Source organism: Ovis aries, chromosome 15, assembly GCF_016772045.2.
Source record: "Ovis aries strain OAR_USU_Benz2616 breed Rambouillet chromosome 15, ARS-UI_Ramb_v3.0, whole genome shotgun sequence".
NCBI classification, from domain to species: Eukaryota; Metazoa; Chordata; class Mammalia; order Artiodactyla; family Bovidae; genus Ovis; species Ovis aries.
The window spans coordinates 61972643-61985819 of record NC_056068.1 but is presented as its reverse complement, the minus strand read 5'-3'; the positions used below and the strand labels follow the sequence as shown (position 1 = coordinate 61985819).

Sequence of the window (13177 nt, the reverse complement as noted above, 5' to 3'; positions counted from 1 at the left end):
AGGGCGGGGAGCATGAGCCGAAGTCACACTGGGCCCGGCTTCCCTGGGGGCTGATGGGCGCGGGATCTGAATGCGGGGCTGGGTGCTCCTCGCCCGGTTTCTGGTTCCCAGGGTCCCTGACTCCCCGCTGACGCTGTTTCTCTCTCGGCCTCGTCCGCAGGATACAGCACGGTAACCTTCGACGGGACGCCCAGCTACGGTCACACGCCCTCGCACCACGCGGCCCAGTTCCCTAACCACTCTTTCAAGCACGAGGACCCCATGGGCCAGCAGGGCTCGCTGGGTAAGCCGGGGTGGGGGTGGGGGCTTCTCCCCTTCTTCCATGCCACCCCTGCCTCCCCAGGAATTTCCAACCCACAGCAAATTGGGGAAGGGAGAAGAGGACAGCTAGAAGAATTTTAGAAATAGCCTAATCTCAAAAGAAAAGATTGTTTTCCCCCACTCCAAGTCTGTTAGCCCCACTCCGCCGAGACTGCGAATGTCCAGAGGGTCTTTTCCGTGTTCTGTGCGGTGACTGCTTAAAATAAGGTAAAGGGGGAAGCTTAGCTCGCTGTGATCTGGACACCCGTCTCTCGGCACGGCCCGGGCATCCAGGCCCCCGTGCGCCCTGCACAGCCTGGGGGCCCAGCCCCCGCCCGCGGCCCCGCACCCCCAGCCCTCTGCGCGCGCTCACCCGGCCCTCCTGGCTCTCTGCAGGGGAGCCGCAGTACTCCGTGCCGCCCCCAGTCTACGGCTGCCACACGCCCACCGACAGCTGCACAGGCAGCCAGGCCCTGCTGCTGAGGACGCCCTACAGCAGGTAGGAAGGCGCTCCGCACCGGGTCTGGGTCCCCGCGATCCCGGAGGGGGCGCTTGAGCTGGCGGGCCCTGGAGTGCGAGTCCTGGAGGCCACAGGCGCCTCGAACCCACTGGGCTCCCTGAAGCAAATTAAAGCCCATCTCTTGGCTCCTATCTGAAAGACGTAGGTTCCCCGGTCTCCTGGTGGTCTTACTTTGAATATCAATGAGGGCGGTTACCGTTTGGAGCCGAAGAGCGGAACTTTGAGGATTTTATTTTTATTTTTATTGTTTGGGAAGGGCTCTTTGCTGGGAGCACTTCAGCCTCCTCGGGATCAAAGATTAAACCCGGGGTCCACTCCCACCCACTCAGCGAGTTTGTCTCCCTTTTCCAGCCCCCTCCTCGCGCGCTGGACACACTCGCCAGCCTTCTCTGGGACCATTTCGAGGGCGCGTACACTCGAGCCACCACCTTCTCCCCACCCCAGTCCCCCAGAGGCTCGGGTGCGGCAGCGCCCCGCAGCCCCGGACGGGGTGCGGGATTGCAGGCCGGAGGCTGCGGTGTCTCCGGGGAGACAGCTCCAGTCCGCGCCCGCCCTTCTTCCTGATCCCGGGAGGCGGAAAACCAGCTTCTTCTCCCTCCAAGCTCTTTTCCTGTCCTTCGTGCCTCCTCGGCGCTTGCTCCACCCTCCACCTTCTCTTCCCCCAAATTTATTCTTCAACTTTGGGTGAACTTGGCCGGCATCCCGCGTCGCCGATAGGGTTGCCTAGTAACTACACCCGCCGGAGCCGGGAGGGAAGTGGCCGCTCGCGGCCTTTTGAGGCCGGGGATTGGGCGCGCATTACCTCATTTTCCACCCCCTACCCCCGACCCGGTGCTGCGGGGATCCTGATACCGACTGCCCCAGACTCATCTCCATCTTCCCTCCCCTCGTTTGGAAGACCCGGGGCTGACGTCAAGGGAAGGAGGTAGTGAGGTAATGAAGGAAGGAAAAGCGCCTGCCCTGGGAGATTGGTGGAAGGAATGGCCGCGCCTGGGGGCCCTCCAGTCCCACAGGTGGAGGAGGGGAAGGGGGTCTTCGTTTCCGAGCTCACAGCGGCTCATCCCAACCCCAGCGCCCCGGAGTATTTAGGAAACCGAGCCTAGGACACTGGTCTGATTCTCCCATCCTGGAGAGGGACAGGGTCCAGCCCACCTACTTCTCTAGGCCTAGAGTACACAGACTTCGGAAACCTTTCCTTTTGACTGGGGAAATCCGGCATATCTAATCTGATCTTGGATTCAAGATCACGTTTGTTATTTATTTTTTTTTCTTTCTTTACGCCCGACCTTCACTAGATTTTTTTTTTTTTTTAAGGGAGAGAGAGCAGAAAAAAATAAAGCATGTAGTTTGCCCAGGTTCAGGAAGATTTCCTGGAGAAGGGCATGGCAACCCACTCCACTATTCTTGCCTGGAGAATCCCATGGACAGAGGAGTCTTGTGGGTTACAGTCCATCGGGTAGCAAAGAGTCAGGACACTACTGAGCTACTAACACTTGCCCAGGCACAGATTGAATGATCACACCTTCTCATCTTCCTGTCTCCCTCCCTAGCTGGTAGAACCCAGTTCTGTTCTTGGTACAGCAGGCTCAGGGATCTGCTCCGGGCAGACATCTCTGCACTTGCCCTTGGTGGTTCAGCTCACTGGAATGGGTACAGAATCTGAAATATCTGTTGTACAGCACCTCCCCAACCAAAACTGAGATGGTGGGATCATTGCCATCTTTTTTAAGGAGCTGCTTCTGCCTGTTTCCAGATTGGCATTGCTCTTACTCTAGCCTTGGGGTGGGACGGGCTTTGAAATGGTTCCTGGTGGGATGACCTTGGCCCAGTCCTTCCTCCTTGGCTCTTGGTTGATGCCTCACCCCACGCAGAGAGGAAGACCTTGATGCTGGAATGGGTGCTGTTTAAATGGGCTGGGATACCTCCTTGGAGGCTGGGGACTGGGGAGCTTTGGAGTCTGATTCAGTAGTGACACAGCTACACACATTTCTTACTCCCCCCTCTTCCAAGGCTAAGTCCACCATGTGGGTCTCTAAGAAGGGACTGAACAGCCTAGAAAGGAGTCAGGGATAAAGTGATCACAACCTCTGGCTTAACAGCAGTTCTCCAGACTGAGTCCCTGTGGTGGATTTTGACTTTCCACTGAATTTGTGGTTGCTATGAAAGTAGGAAAAGTCACTTGGATTGCCTTTTATACATAAAAAATTTCACATTTTCTAATCCATCTTCTAACTGGCTGCTGTATAAAGCACTTTTGTCAGGTTCATCTTTCAGAGTTATTTGCTTATTCCTTTCTTCTTTCTACATAATTGGAACTTCTTTGCTCACTTTTGTATAAATGTCATAAAAATACCATTTTCTCTTGTTATAGAAAAACTTCTAAGTAATAACATCTCCTGAAAAAAACAATTTGTGACCCCTGTAGGAAAAGTTTGCTCCCTTGAAGTTGGTGCTGCCTGAGTCTTTGAAACTCCATCCACCCTAAATTCACAATATTTCTAATCACCTTTCAAAAATCAGATACTTCCCCTGCAGTAATGATGGATGTACAGGTGTAGGGATGTTTTAGGATATGTGCATCCACTTTACTACTGTTGTGTCATTTCCTTCTTTCCTACTTCTAAAAAAGTTTGAAAGGTTATTTAAATGCTTTTGTGAATACAGGTTTTGAAAAACATAGGAAATGCAACTAAACTTTAATCACTTAGGTATTCAGTGGTCCCTGGCTCTGTTCCCTTTTCTGTCTAACATTGGGACCTTCTGGGAAAGGCTTGCTTGTATTTTTTGAATTTGTATTTTGTTTGCCTTGTTGCACTTGCTAAGGCAGCCTGCCAGGACTCTTTGCCCTGCCCTTCCAAAGCTGCTTCTGTCTCCCCAGTCTTGGATTTAGTCTGGGGTTAGTGTATTTGGTATATACACTGACATTAAAGAAGCACTACACAATGTGAATTTGCTTTGAGAAAATTCTCAAAATTCTCTATTTGGAGAGAACTGTAAAGTGACTCCTCTTTTTCAGGTAACAGATCTGAGGAGGTATAGCTGTATACAGATGTGATGAATAGTGTATAAAAAATGACCCCAGTCTACTTACGGGAAGTGTTAAGAGATCATTTTCTCTGTCTTCTCTGCCCCCCTCACCCCACATATTGAGGGTGGGCAGAGTTTATTCTGAAGGTCATTAAGGATTCTGGAGCCAGATTTCAGCCCTTCTGGAGCCCAGCGATCATAGCTGGGTGAAAGCGCAAGCCCCGATACATCATTGCTAGGCTTTATTGCATATTTTATGCTGTGGCATACTGTGCTACTTGCTCCACTCAAGTGGCTCATTTTAATTCTTCTGATTACCTTTGAGGTTGGTACTCCCATCCCCACTCTGCTAAAGAAGAGATAGATTCAGAGTCTCAGAGTAACTTGCCCAAGTTACCTAGCAATGAGAATCAGAACTAGGATTTGATTCTCAGTCTCTCTTGTCTTTAAAGCCCACAGGGATTCCAGGTCACTCACTGTCCTCCACCTGAAATATTCCTCTTATATAGCACCTTTGCTAATAATTGCTTACATAAGCTTACTACCTCCTGAAACCATTCTAAGCACTTAATCTTACATTTAATCTGTAATTAAATGTAAGACTTACATTTAATCTGAAACTTTGAGAGTTTCAGTAGGTTATCACCCCCATTTTGCAGGGGAGTAAACTGAGGCCCTTGGAGGTGAATTTGCTTGGTAAGACACAGTATGGGACAAAACAGGTGTGAGGCTCTGCATCCATCCTCTCTCCGGCACCTGGCTGCCTGTCCTGATGCTTAAGGGCCCTTTCCTTTCCAAAGGTGCTGTCTGCCCTAGGTCTTGCTCGAGGAAGGTCTTTATTCTGTGAAAGAAACCCCATTATCCTTTCGTTTTATCCATAGTTTTCAATCAAAATCGCTCTGTGGATCAGAGGCAGTATTTTCATCAGTCAGTACTGTAAGAGCTAACTTGAGCTTTCACTCCAAAAAGTCTTTAACTTACAAAGCCTCCGTCTTTCAAACTCCAGACTCCTCTAGCTTTGCCTTTACCAGTAGTGAGAACTAGTGAAGTTCAGTTCAGGCTCCTAAAGAAACACACTGAAATGGCAGAGACCTTCCTCTTCACCCATCCAGACCCAGGGGGAGCAACAGCTTCCAGGGCCTCCCTGATTTTTGCTTGCCCAGAGCAAGGTCTCAGGGAAGGTGGGACCTCCATGCTCCTCTGAGGGGAAGAAGTAGTGAAGTCCAACCCCGCTAAGCACAGTTTTCTCCTGATGGTGACCTACAACAGGCAGCTAGCAGGGCTTTCCCTACTCATGTCCCTTGAATCCTCTTCCACAAGTCCCCTCTCTCCTGCTGCTTGCTGAGCCCCTTAAAGCCAGAAGTCCTTGACCATGCCCATTTCATGGGTTGATTCTCACAGCTACTTTGAAAAGGAGTTCTGGGCCTGCAAAATATTCCCACACGCACTAATCTTTTTAGACATTATAGTTTCCTTTTCATTTTGTTCTTCTACTAGGTTTGCGTATCCATTTTTAGTAACTGTCCTGCCAATTTAAAGGAGAATGCTTATTTCCTTTGGCCCCTTGTCAGATAAAACTTCAAATGCAGAAGCAGTAGTTGCTGATTTGAATACTTTTGATTGAATGGTGACGATTCACCAGAGATGAAGTTGACAGTGGAGTCTGTTACTATATGGATTATCTTTCATGTGAGAGAAGCTTCTAGCAGCTTATAGAGCTTCTGGGGATCTAGTCAGTGGGAAGTACATGATCTGCCATTTAGGTTGGCCTTCAGCGTAGAATTAAATCAGAGAAGAGCTCTCACCTGAAGAAATAATAATAATGTCTCTTTTTACATGTTTGTCTACAAATACTTGATATGCTGTACAAGCTTCACTTAAGACAATACTTGTTTCCCATATAGGTAGACATGAAGGCAGAAAGTTTGAAATGGTTTCCAGGGTGGTGGGCAGTGTTATCAAAGAAAGGTTTGATTTGAACTTGTCTCCAGGGAGCGGGAAAAACCTAGTTTCAAATATTCCTGCAACTTTTGTGCTGATCAAGTGTTTATGAATAGAAGTTAAAGCCCCGGTGGGTTTTTCTTTGGGTCACTGGTGAGCTAGAGAGAAATGACAATACCAAGAGATTGACTGTAAAATGATTATTCACCATGGCCTGCTGGGCAGAAATTATTGAACAGGCCGCCTCCATGGCGCCTCGGAGGGAAGAACGCAGGAAAAGGTCTGTGTGGAAATTTGGCTGCAGCCTCTGTGCATGGGCCTTGGTTATCAGGTAGAAGTGTGGGGCAAAGCTATTACAGAAAACTCTGGGAACTTGAATTCTGAGCACAGATGCCACTTACATATGCCCTTTTCTTATTGGGAGTTTTTTTTCACCCCGGGAAACACTTTTCTTCCACCAAGATGCTTGTTTGCCAGCTGATAACCATCTGGCAGGGGGCTTCCTGGGTGGCTCAGTGGTAAAGAACCTGCCTGCAGTGCAGGAGACGTGAGTTAGATCCCTGGATCAGGAAGATCCCCTGGAAAAGGAAATGACAACCCCCTCCAGTACTCTTGCCTGGGAAATCCCATGGACAGAGGAGTCTGGTGGGCTACAGCCCGAGGGGTCACCAAGAGTCGGACACGACTCAGTGACTAAACAACAACCACCGTCTGGCAGAGGCAACTCAGGTTGTGATCAGTCTTCGGCAGCCCCATTCCAGTGGCAAAAAGAATGTTTCTACCTCATTCTTCTGAATATACTTAAACACACTTAAAGATGAACATGTACTTGAATTACACATGCATTTGAAGAGTGAGGGAGTTCTGGTCCAGATAATAGCAGAGAGCTTTTCTCTTCCTTTCTTTTTGTGCAGAGGTCGAGAACTCAGTAATCCTGCAGTCCAGGCCAAAACAAACTCTATATGATCTACTACTGACTTCCTTTTAAGTTCCCCTTTTTGCTAGGACTGACTTCCTTTTATTTTACTCCAACTTGCATTAATCCCAGTTATAGAAGTTTCTTTCCTCTCTCCCTTGCTTCCAACTTCAAACATTTCTTACATAGGAAACCAGTGACTTTTTTTTTTTTTTAATTTCAAGATCTACTTGAAAGAAAATATAAAAGACACCATGACCATATATTTTGGAATATATTTTGGCAGCTGGCAATTTCAGCGTTCCTTTCCGAGCAGACAGAGTTAGATGGGGAGCTGAAATGCCTACGTGACCGTTGTGGTTGCTGCGAGCCAAACCACCTGCTTATCTGATCTCCTCTGGGAATGAGGTGGCCGACACCTACAGTGGTTATTTAGTAATTAGATGCTTTGTTTGCCAGGGGTCATATATTCCCTAACTGGTGCTGCCTCTTTCTGTGGGGGGGTTTCATGATGAGAGCTGGGTGTTGACCGATCGCCTGAAGAGATCAGAGCTTGGGCCTGGTATTTTTAGCTCAGATTCACATTTTGTCCTCTCCCAGCAGCAGCTATTGTCATTACTGTCATTGACTTCCAGTTGGAAGATGGTGCCAACCAAGCTGCCTGGCTGAGCCACTGAGGAGCCCCAGCCAGCAGAAGGCAGGATGTGGTTAAAATCGTGCTCTGATTCTATGACCAGCCTCAGGAAATCTTTTTTTTTTTTTTTTTCGGTTTTTGCTTGGGAATTTTCTGAAAGCCCTTCTCCTGTGGCTCTTTTCACCTTCTCTCCTCTTAAGAGGATTTGCAGGCTGAACTATCAGGACTACTGAAATCCAGGAGTGGGGGTCCTCTTGGGACCCTGGCATACTATTCTCTTTCACCTCCAGACTCTTGTCTGTACTATTATCATATTGTTTTTTCTGTTGTTTAAATAGCAGTGAGAGAACAAGGCTCAGAGTTCAAATAATGCCAAGAAGCCATTAAAGGGGCGGGGCAGAGTGGAGGTGGGGGCATCAGGCAGGTCAGCACTAGGCAAGTCTTTGAGCCTCAGTTCTCCTTTGATAAATGACGACCATAAGGCAGTCATAAGTATGCCTGCCTCACAGAGTTGTTGTGATGAATATTGGTGATGAATATTGGTGATGTGTGAGTGTACTGTACGAAATCTGATGGACTAGAAAAAGTGAAATATGTTATCTGTGTAGTCTTAAAAGAGTTATTGTTAGAGCTTCTCAACATCCCTGTAAATTTAGACAGATTGAGATTAAAATTCCCATTTAACAGATGAGAAAACTGAGGTGCAGAGATTTGAACTGATTTGCTCAAGGTCCTAAAACTTACAGAGGAACCCTGTTCAGTAGAAACATAATGCAAGTCATCTACTTAATTTGAAGTTTACCAGTAGCCACATTTAAAAAATTAGAAACAGAAAAATTTAAAAACATTCTATTTAACTCCGAAAGCCCAACTCTTACTTAAGCATGTGGCACTCTCCATATTTCAGGTTCTAAACAGCATGTCTCACTAGTGGCTACCTATTAAGCAGTGCAGTAAAGAGGATTTTCAAGCCCCCACTAGGAAGATACATATATAAGGCATAGATTTTGTATTTAAGAAGGTTTGCTTTCTGGGGGCCAAGAAAATGTACTTAAAAACTTACTTTCTCTTTAGGAATCTGTTGGGCTTATTCTTTAAGTCTGTGAGAAAATTCCAGAATCATAAAGTTAGATGTTTGGGACTCATTGACCCATATGTGTAAACTCCTGTCACTCATCTTGCTTCTCAGACCTCTTGAAAATTACAATGTTGTTAGTCTTATGCAAGGATGAAATAATTTCAGAAAGATCTCAATCCCAGTAGGACCTAGGAAAATTGTCAACCGGGGCTGAGTGATTTTAGTTGGTGAACAATTTTTAAAAAATCAGTGACAAAAACAGAGAGCTGCCTGGGGAATACAATGCCTGTTGGCTGAGATTAATGGCAAGATTAATAAATGGATTGCTTGATGAAAAGGCACAGGAGAACAAAAACCAGTAGAGATTGTGGAGGAGGCTGCTTATTAATGAACTGTCAGCCCAAAGAAAGTTCAAGAAACTCTCCTGTGTTAAATGCAGCAGGCTGGCACTTCTAATAAAAATTGGGGTCCTTCAGGAATTAATTACACTGGCCTTACAGCAAGAATTCGTGGAATTGCTAAATGTAGTGGCACAGACCAGCACCGACTGCGGCTGCAAACAGAGAAGCTGCTGGAGAAACTAATCTTTTTTTTTTTTTTCATTGATATGTAGTATATTGTAGTAGCATAATAGCCAGTTGGACACAGGGATGAATGATGGGGTCCAGATAGGCACTGACTAATGAAACTACACATACTTGGAGTTTGAAGTCACTTCACATTTCATATGTAAAATTCCCTCCTGGAATCTGACTTCCTCCTTATTCTGTGTGCCCGCCACTAAGGAGTTCCAAATAATTTTCCGAGTCATTCTATGAGAGGCAGATGGACTCTACCGTGATTTATCAAGCGATGTTGAGAGAGAGCACAGGGTTCATTTATTCCAAGGGATACATGCTGTTACTTCCCTCACCCCTCCACAGGTTCCCAGTTTGGCTGGCCTGACAAAACCTTCTCTTAATTAAACTTTGGTGTTGCCTCTGCCCGATGGATGAAGCAGCCCAAAGGAATGTGGTGACAAGGTGGAGATTGTCCAGAATTTGCGATCTGGTATCACATACATTAGATACTGAAAGCTTCTTACCTTCTTTCCTTTCTGCCATGAAGGTGGAATGGAAATAGTCTGTAATGTGTTTAGACCAAAGGTTCCCAGACAAAACCATTCATCTCTTGGGCCTCAAATTTCATAATTAACCATTTTACTTCAGGACTAAATGTATCCCTAATAGAACTTGGCTATGTAGGAGATTTCTGGTGATCGGTTGGTATATTAGTTTTCTAGAAAGGAGATAAATATGAAATTAATGAATTAGTAAAAATAAAAGCATGTAATAAAGATGTTGAGTTGTACCGTGCAGGATACTTTTGAGAAGAGTGTTATTTTAGGAAATAAATGTGACAGCTCTTCTATAATGCATTTAAAGAAGTATTTTAAGACATATACAATAGACATGGTTTTAAAAGTTGTATGTGAAAAATAAAAGAATAATTTTTGGTTGGTTTATATGGTGATACAGTTTTCCTTTGGGATCTTAATGTAAGTGATCAGCCATTGTTTTCCCTTATATAATAAAGGTCTGGGTTGGGGCCTTTGAAAAAAACTCCCTTTGACTTATACCATGACCATAAAATTTATAGAGAATGATTCCTTGAGTTGTATCTAGAGTTTATCATCCTCTTTCTTCTGCTTGTCACATCCTTGAGTATTAGACCATCCATCACCCATCACTCTTTGACTTTTCAGGCCCTCATAATCCACATGATACTTATCCTTTTGATTAAAACAAGTTAATGGCCTTTTCACGAATAATTAATCTGCTGTCTTTCTACTTTCAGCTCCAGGCTTTTAACTTTAATGTTGAGCTATCCAGCCTGTGTTGCCTTTCAAAGTTTCACTCCCTTTAGCCTCTTCCCTTCAGAGGTTTAATACCTCTTTAGAAACTTCAGTGTTTGCTCTACTAAGGTTTTTTAAAGGCTTCCAAATTGTTCTCACATCCTTTCTGCTGTGTGTGAATTGAATGAGATGTGGAGATCAGTGGGATGAAATGAAAATCATTTTAGACTCATGTATTCTGTCCATTCTGGAAAATGTGGAGGCTTTCACTGTAAAGAAAAGTTAAAAGTCTGTTGCTTTTTGGAAAAAAAATTGCACACATATATGTTGTATACTATGAATTTCTAACTCTGGACGTTTTTCTGACAGTGACAATTTATACCAGATGACCTCCCAACTTGAATGCATGACCTGGAATCAGATGAACTTAGGAGCCACATTGAAGGGGTAAGTTCTCTACTCCATTTCCTTTCAACAGTAACTTACACCTGTTTGAACCATTTTCAAGGTCCTTATTCCATAGGAAGAGAGCACAGTTGTAGAATAGGCGTGGCTCTCTACAGAATTAAGATGCATACCTCCTTCTCCCAGTTGGTCAGTTTTGTTCAGTATTAAATTTTTAGGAATATAGTTAGGGGATGTCTTTGTCTAGAATGAGGGGTTGAGAATACTGGGAAAACTCCATATGGCCTTTCCTTATTAAATGTTTTAGAGTTCCTTAAAGTTGTGTCCATTCAAACTTGTTTAATATTTATGTTTTGCCTGTGATATCACCAAAGATAATCATTATATCATCTTCCCTAGAAATGCTTTGAGTTTACAAAGTCCAAGATCTAAACTTGTATCTGAAGGTGATTTGGACCATCCAAAGTCAGATGTGGTCACACCTTGTTGCCTCAAGAGGCTTTTATCACATTTGATACACAACCAGAATACAGAGAACACAGCAGTCAAACATAGGTAGGGGCAATGCTTTGCACCTGGAAATGAAAAAAGCAAGGTGGAACTTGCTTTAAACAGTAAGAGAAGTCACTTTTAGGTTTGAATCTGAGTGGATAGGCCGTCGGACATGACAGTCACAAAGCCCCTGTGGTGTAACAGATACTCATCTGGGTCCCCTCATCCTATCTTCCCGATGGCATTATGGTGCCTCCTAGGCACTGTTATCCTGTTTTTCAAAGAAGTTCGTCAAGCTCAGAAATTTAAGTAATTTCCCAAGCTCACATCATACTATGTGTGCGATAGAGCTGAGATTCCAAGTCCATTTCTGATTCCAAAGCAAAGGCTCTTTCCAGTCTCCTTGTGGGGCCTTCTACTGCCCACCCCCACCATCAGCCCAGTGGGACCAGGGACACAGTTCAGCACTCTTGACTAGACAGCTGGCACCTCATCTCTGTGTATTTAGTGGCTTCTCATTGGATTGCGGGATCTGGGCTTGCTAGAGCCGTGCATGCTCCAGTCCCCATTCCCACCTCTTCTTCTTTTCTAGAGTTGCTGCTGGGAGCTCCAGCTCAGTGAAATGGACAGAAGGGCAGAGCAAGTGAGTGGACAATGCGATGATGGCAAAGCAAACGATGTAGGCCTTGTTGACTGGCAGCTGGGTGATGTAGGAGTTAGGACTGACGATGGGTAATCAGGGCAGCAGTTGGTGCACAGGGATGGGAAGAAGTGATCCTTTTTTTTTTTTTTTTTTTTCCTCTCTCTCTCTGCCCCCTCTTATTTACTGTAGATATGTATGTGGGTAAAAATGGAGGTGGTGACATTTCTCATCAGCATACTCCTGGAAGACAAGAAATGATGCCTTAGGAACCCTGCTCATTTCCTGGCAAATGTTTCAAAAAAATATTTAATTTGTGGTATTACACATATTCTTGTTACATCTGTCAAATCTTTCAGCCATACTTAATTTGCCTTTTCTCTATTTACCTTTAAATCTCTCAGGGAGAACTTAACTTTTACCCCAAATCTATGGTCAGACTTTCTGCAAAGACTTTTTAGAGTTCCTAAACATCTGTGTTTTCCCCAGCCTTACAACCTACACCCTGGGACATTTTTGTAACTGTTTCTTTTGATTTTGTTTTCTCTGCTTAAACACCAGAACCAGCCTCCCTCTTCTGGCCCTTCTTTCTTTTGTTGGTTCTGTGCTGTTTTTTGGATCATCCTTTGGTGATCAGCAAAGGTGTTTTTCATCTTCTAAAACTATTAGAGCCTTCTTTCCACACCCAGCCCGAAGTTTGTCAACTATTTTAACCAGATCTCCGCTTCCTTTCTCTAGACCAGAAGTATAGAAGCCTGCTGTTGATTGGGAATTTTTCTCTCCCCACTTCCATCCAAGGGTTGATGACAATTTCAGCATTGTATCTTTCTAGCTACTTGAAACTTATGTTATCTTTCCTGGTCCCAGCCTTTCTTTCTGAATCCCTTACTTTTCTTCTCTCAGAATTCAGTAACTCTCCCCAAACTACATGCCAAGAATAGATAGAACATGATTGTGAAGTGAGGAGTATGTTTCAGTTTTTTAAAATTTCTTCATGATGGAATATAGGCTTTGTTTGTTTACTTAATTAAAAGAATTATGTATAAGGAATCTTGGCATATATTTTAATCTGGGTCTTTCCATTGGTGAGATAACCTTGGTATCTTTTAAAATCTTCAGGCACATGGTATTAGTCACTTGCTAGGGAGTCAGAGGAGAAGGCAATGGCACCCCACTCCAGTACTCTTGCCTGGAAAATCCATGGACAGAGGAGCCTGGTAGGCTGCAGTCCATGGGGTCGCTAAGAGTCGGGCACGACTGAGCGACTTCACTTTGACTTTTCACCTTGATGCATTGGAGAAGGAAATGGCAACCCACTCCAGTATTCTTGCCTGGAGAATCCCGGGGACGGGGGAGCCTGGTGGGCTGCCGTCTATGGGGTCGCACAGAG

General features: G+C 45.1%; 1 protein-coding gene across 5 annotated transcripts in view; it reads left to right on the top strand.

Annotated features, from left to right (window-relative positions):
• Positions 1-13177, top strand: part of WT1 (WT1 transcription factor) — a 47449-nt gene that overhangs the window by 3728 nt on the left and 30544 nt on the right. For 3 of the 5 annotated variants that reach the window (XM_027979595.3, XM_027979593.3, XM_060399504.1), the window contains exons 2-5: positions 161-283; positions 697-799; positions 10620-10697; positions 11740-11790. In XM_027979595.3, the coding sequence (XP_027835396.1) occupies positions 262-283; positions 697-799; positions 10620-10697; positions 11740-11790 (254 nt within the window). In that variant the 5' untranslated portion in view covers positions 161-261. Of the gene's footprint in view, positions 1-160; positions 284-696; positions 800-1653; positions 1754-10619; positions 10698-11739; positions 11791-13177 lie in introns of those variants that run through there. The other 2 variants (XM_027979596.3, XM_042233318.2) reach the window with 2 other exon arrangements.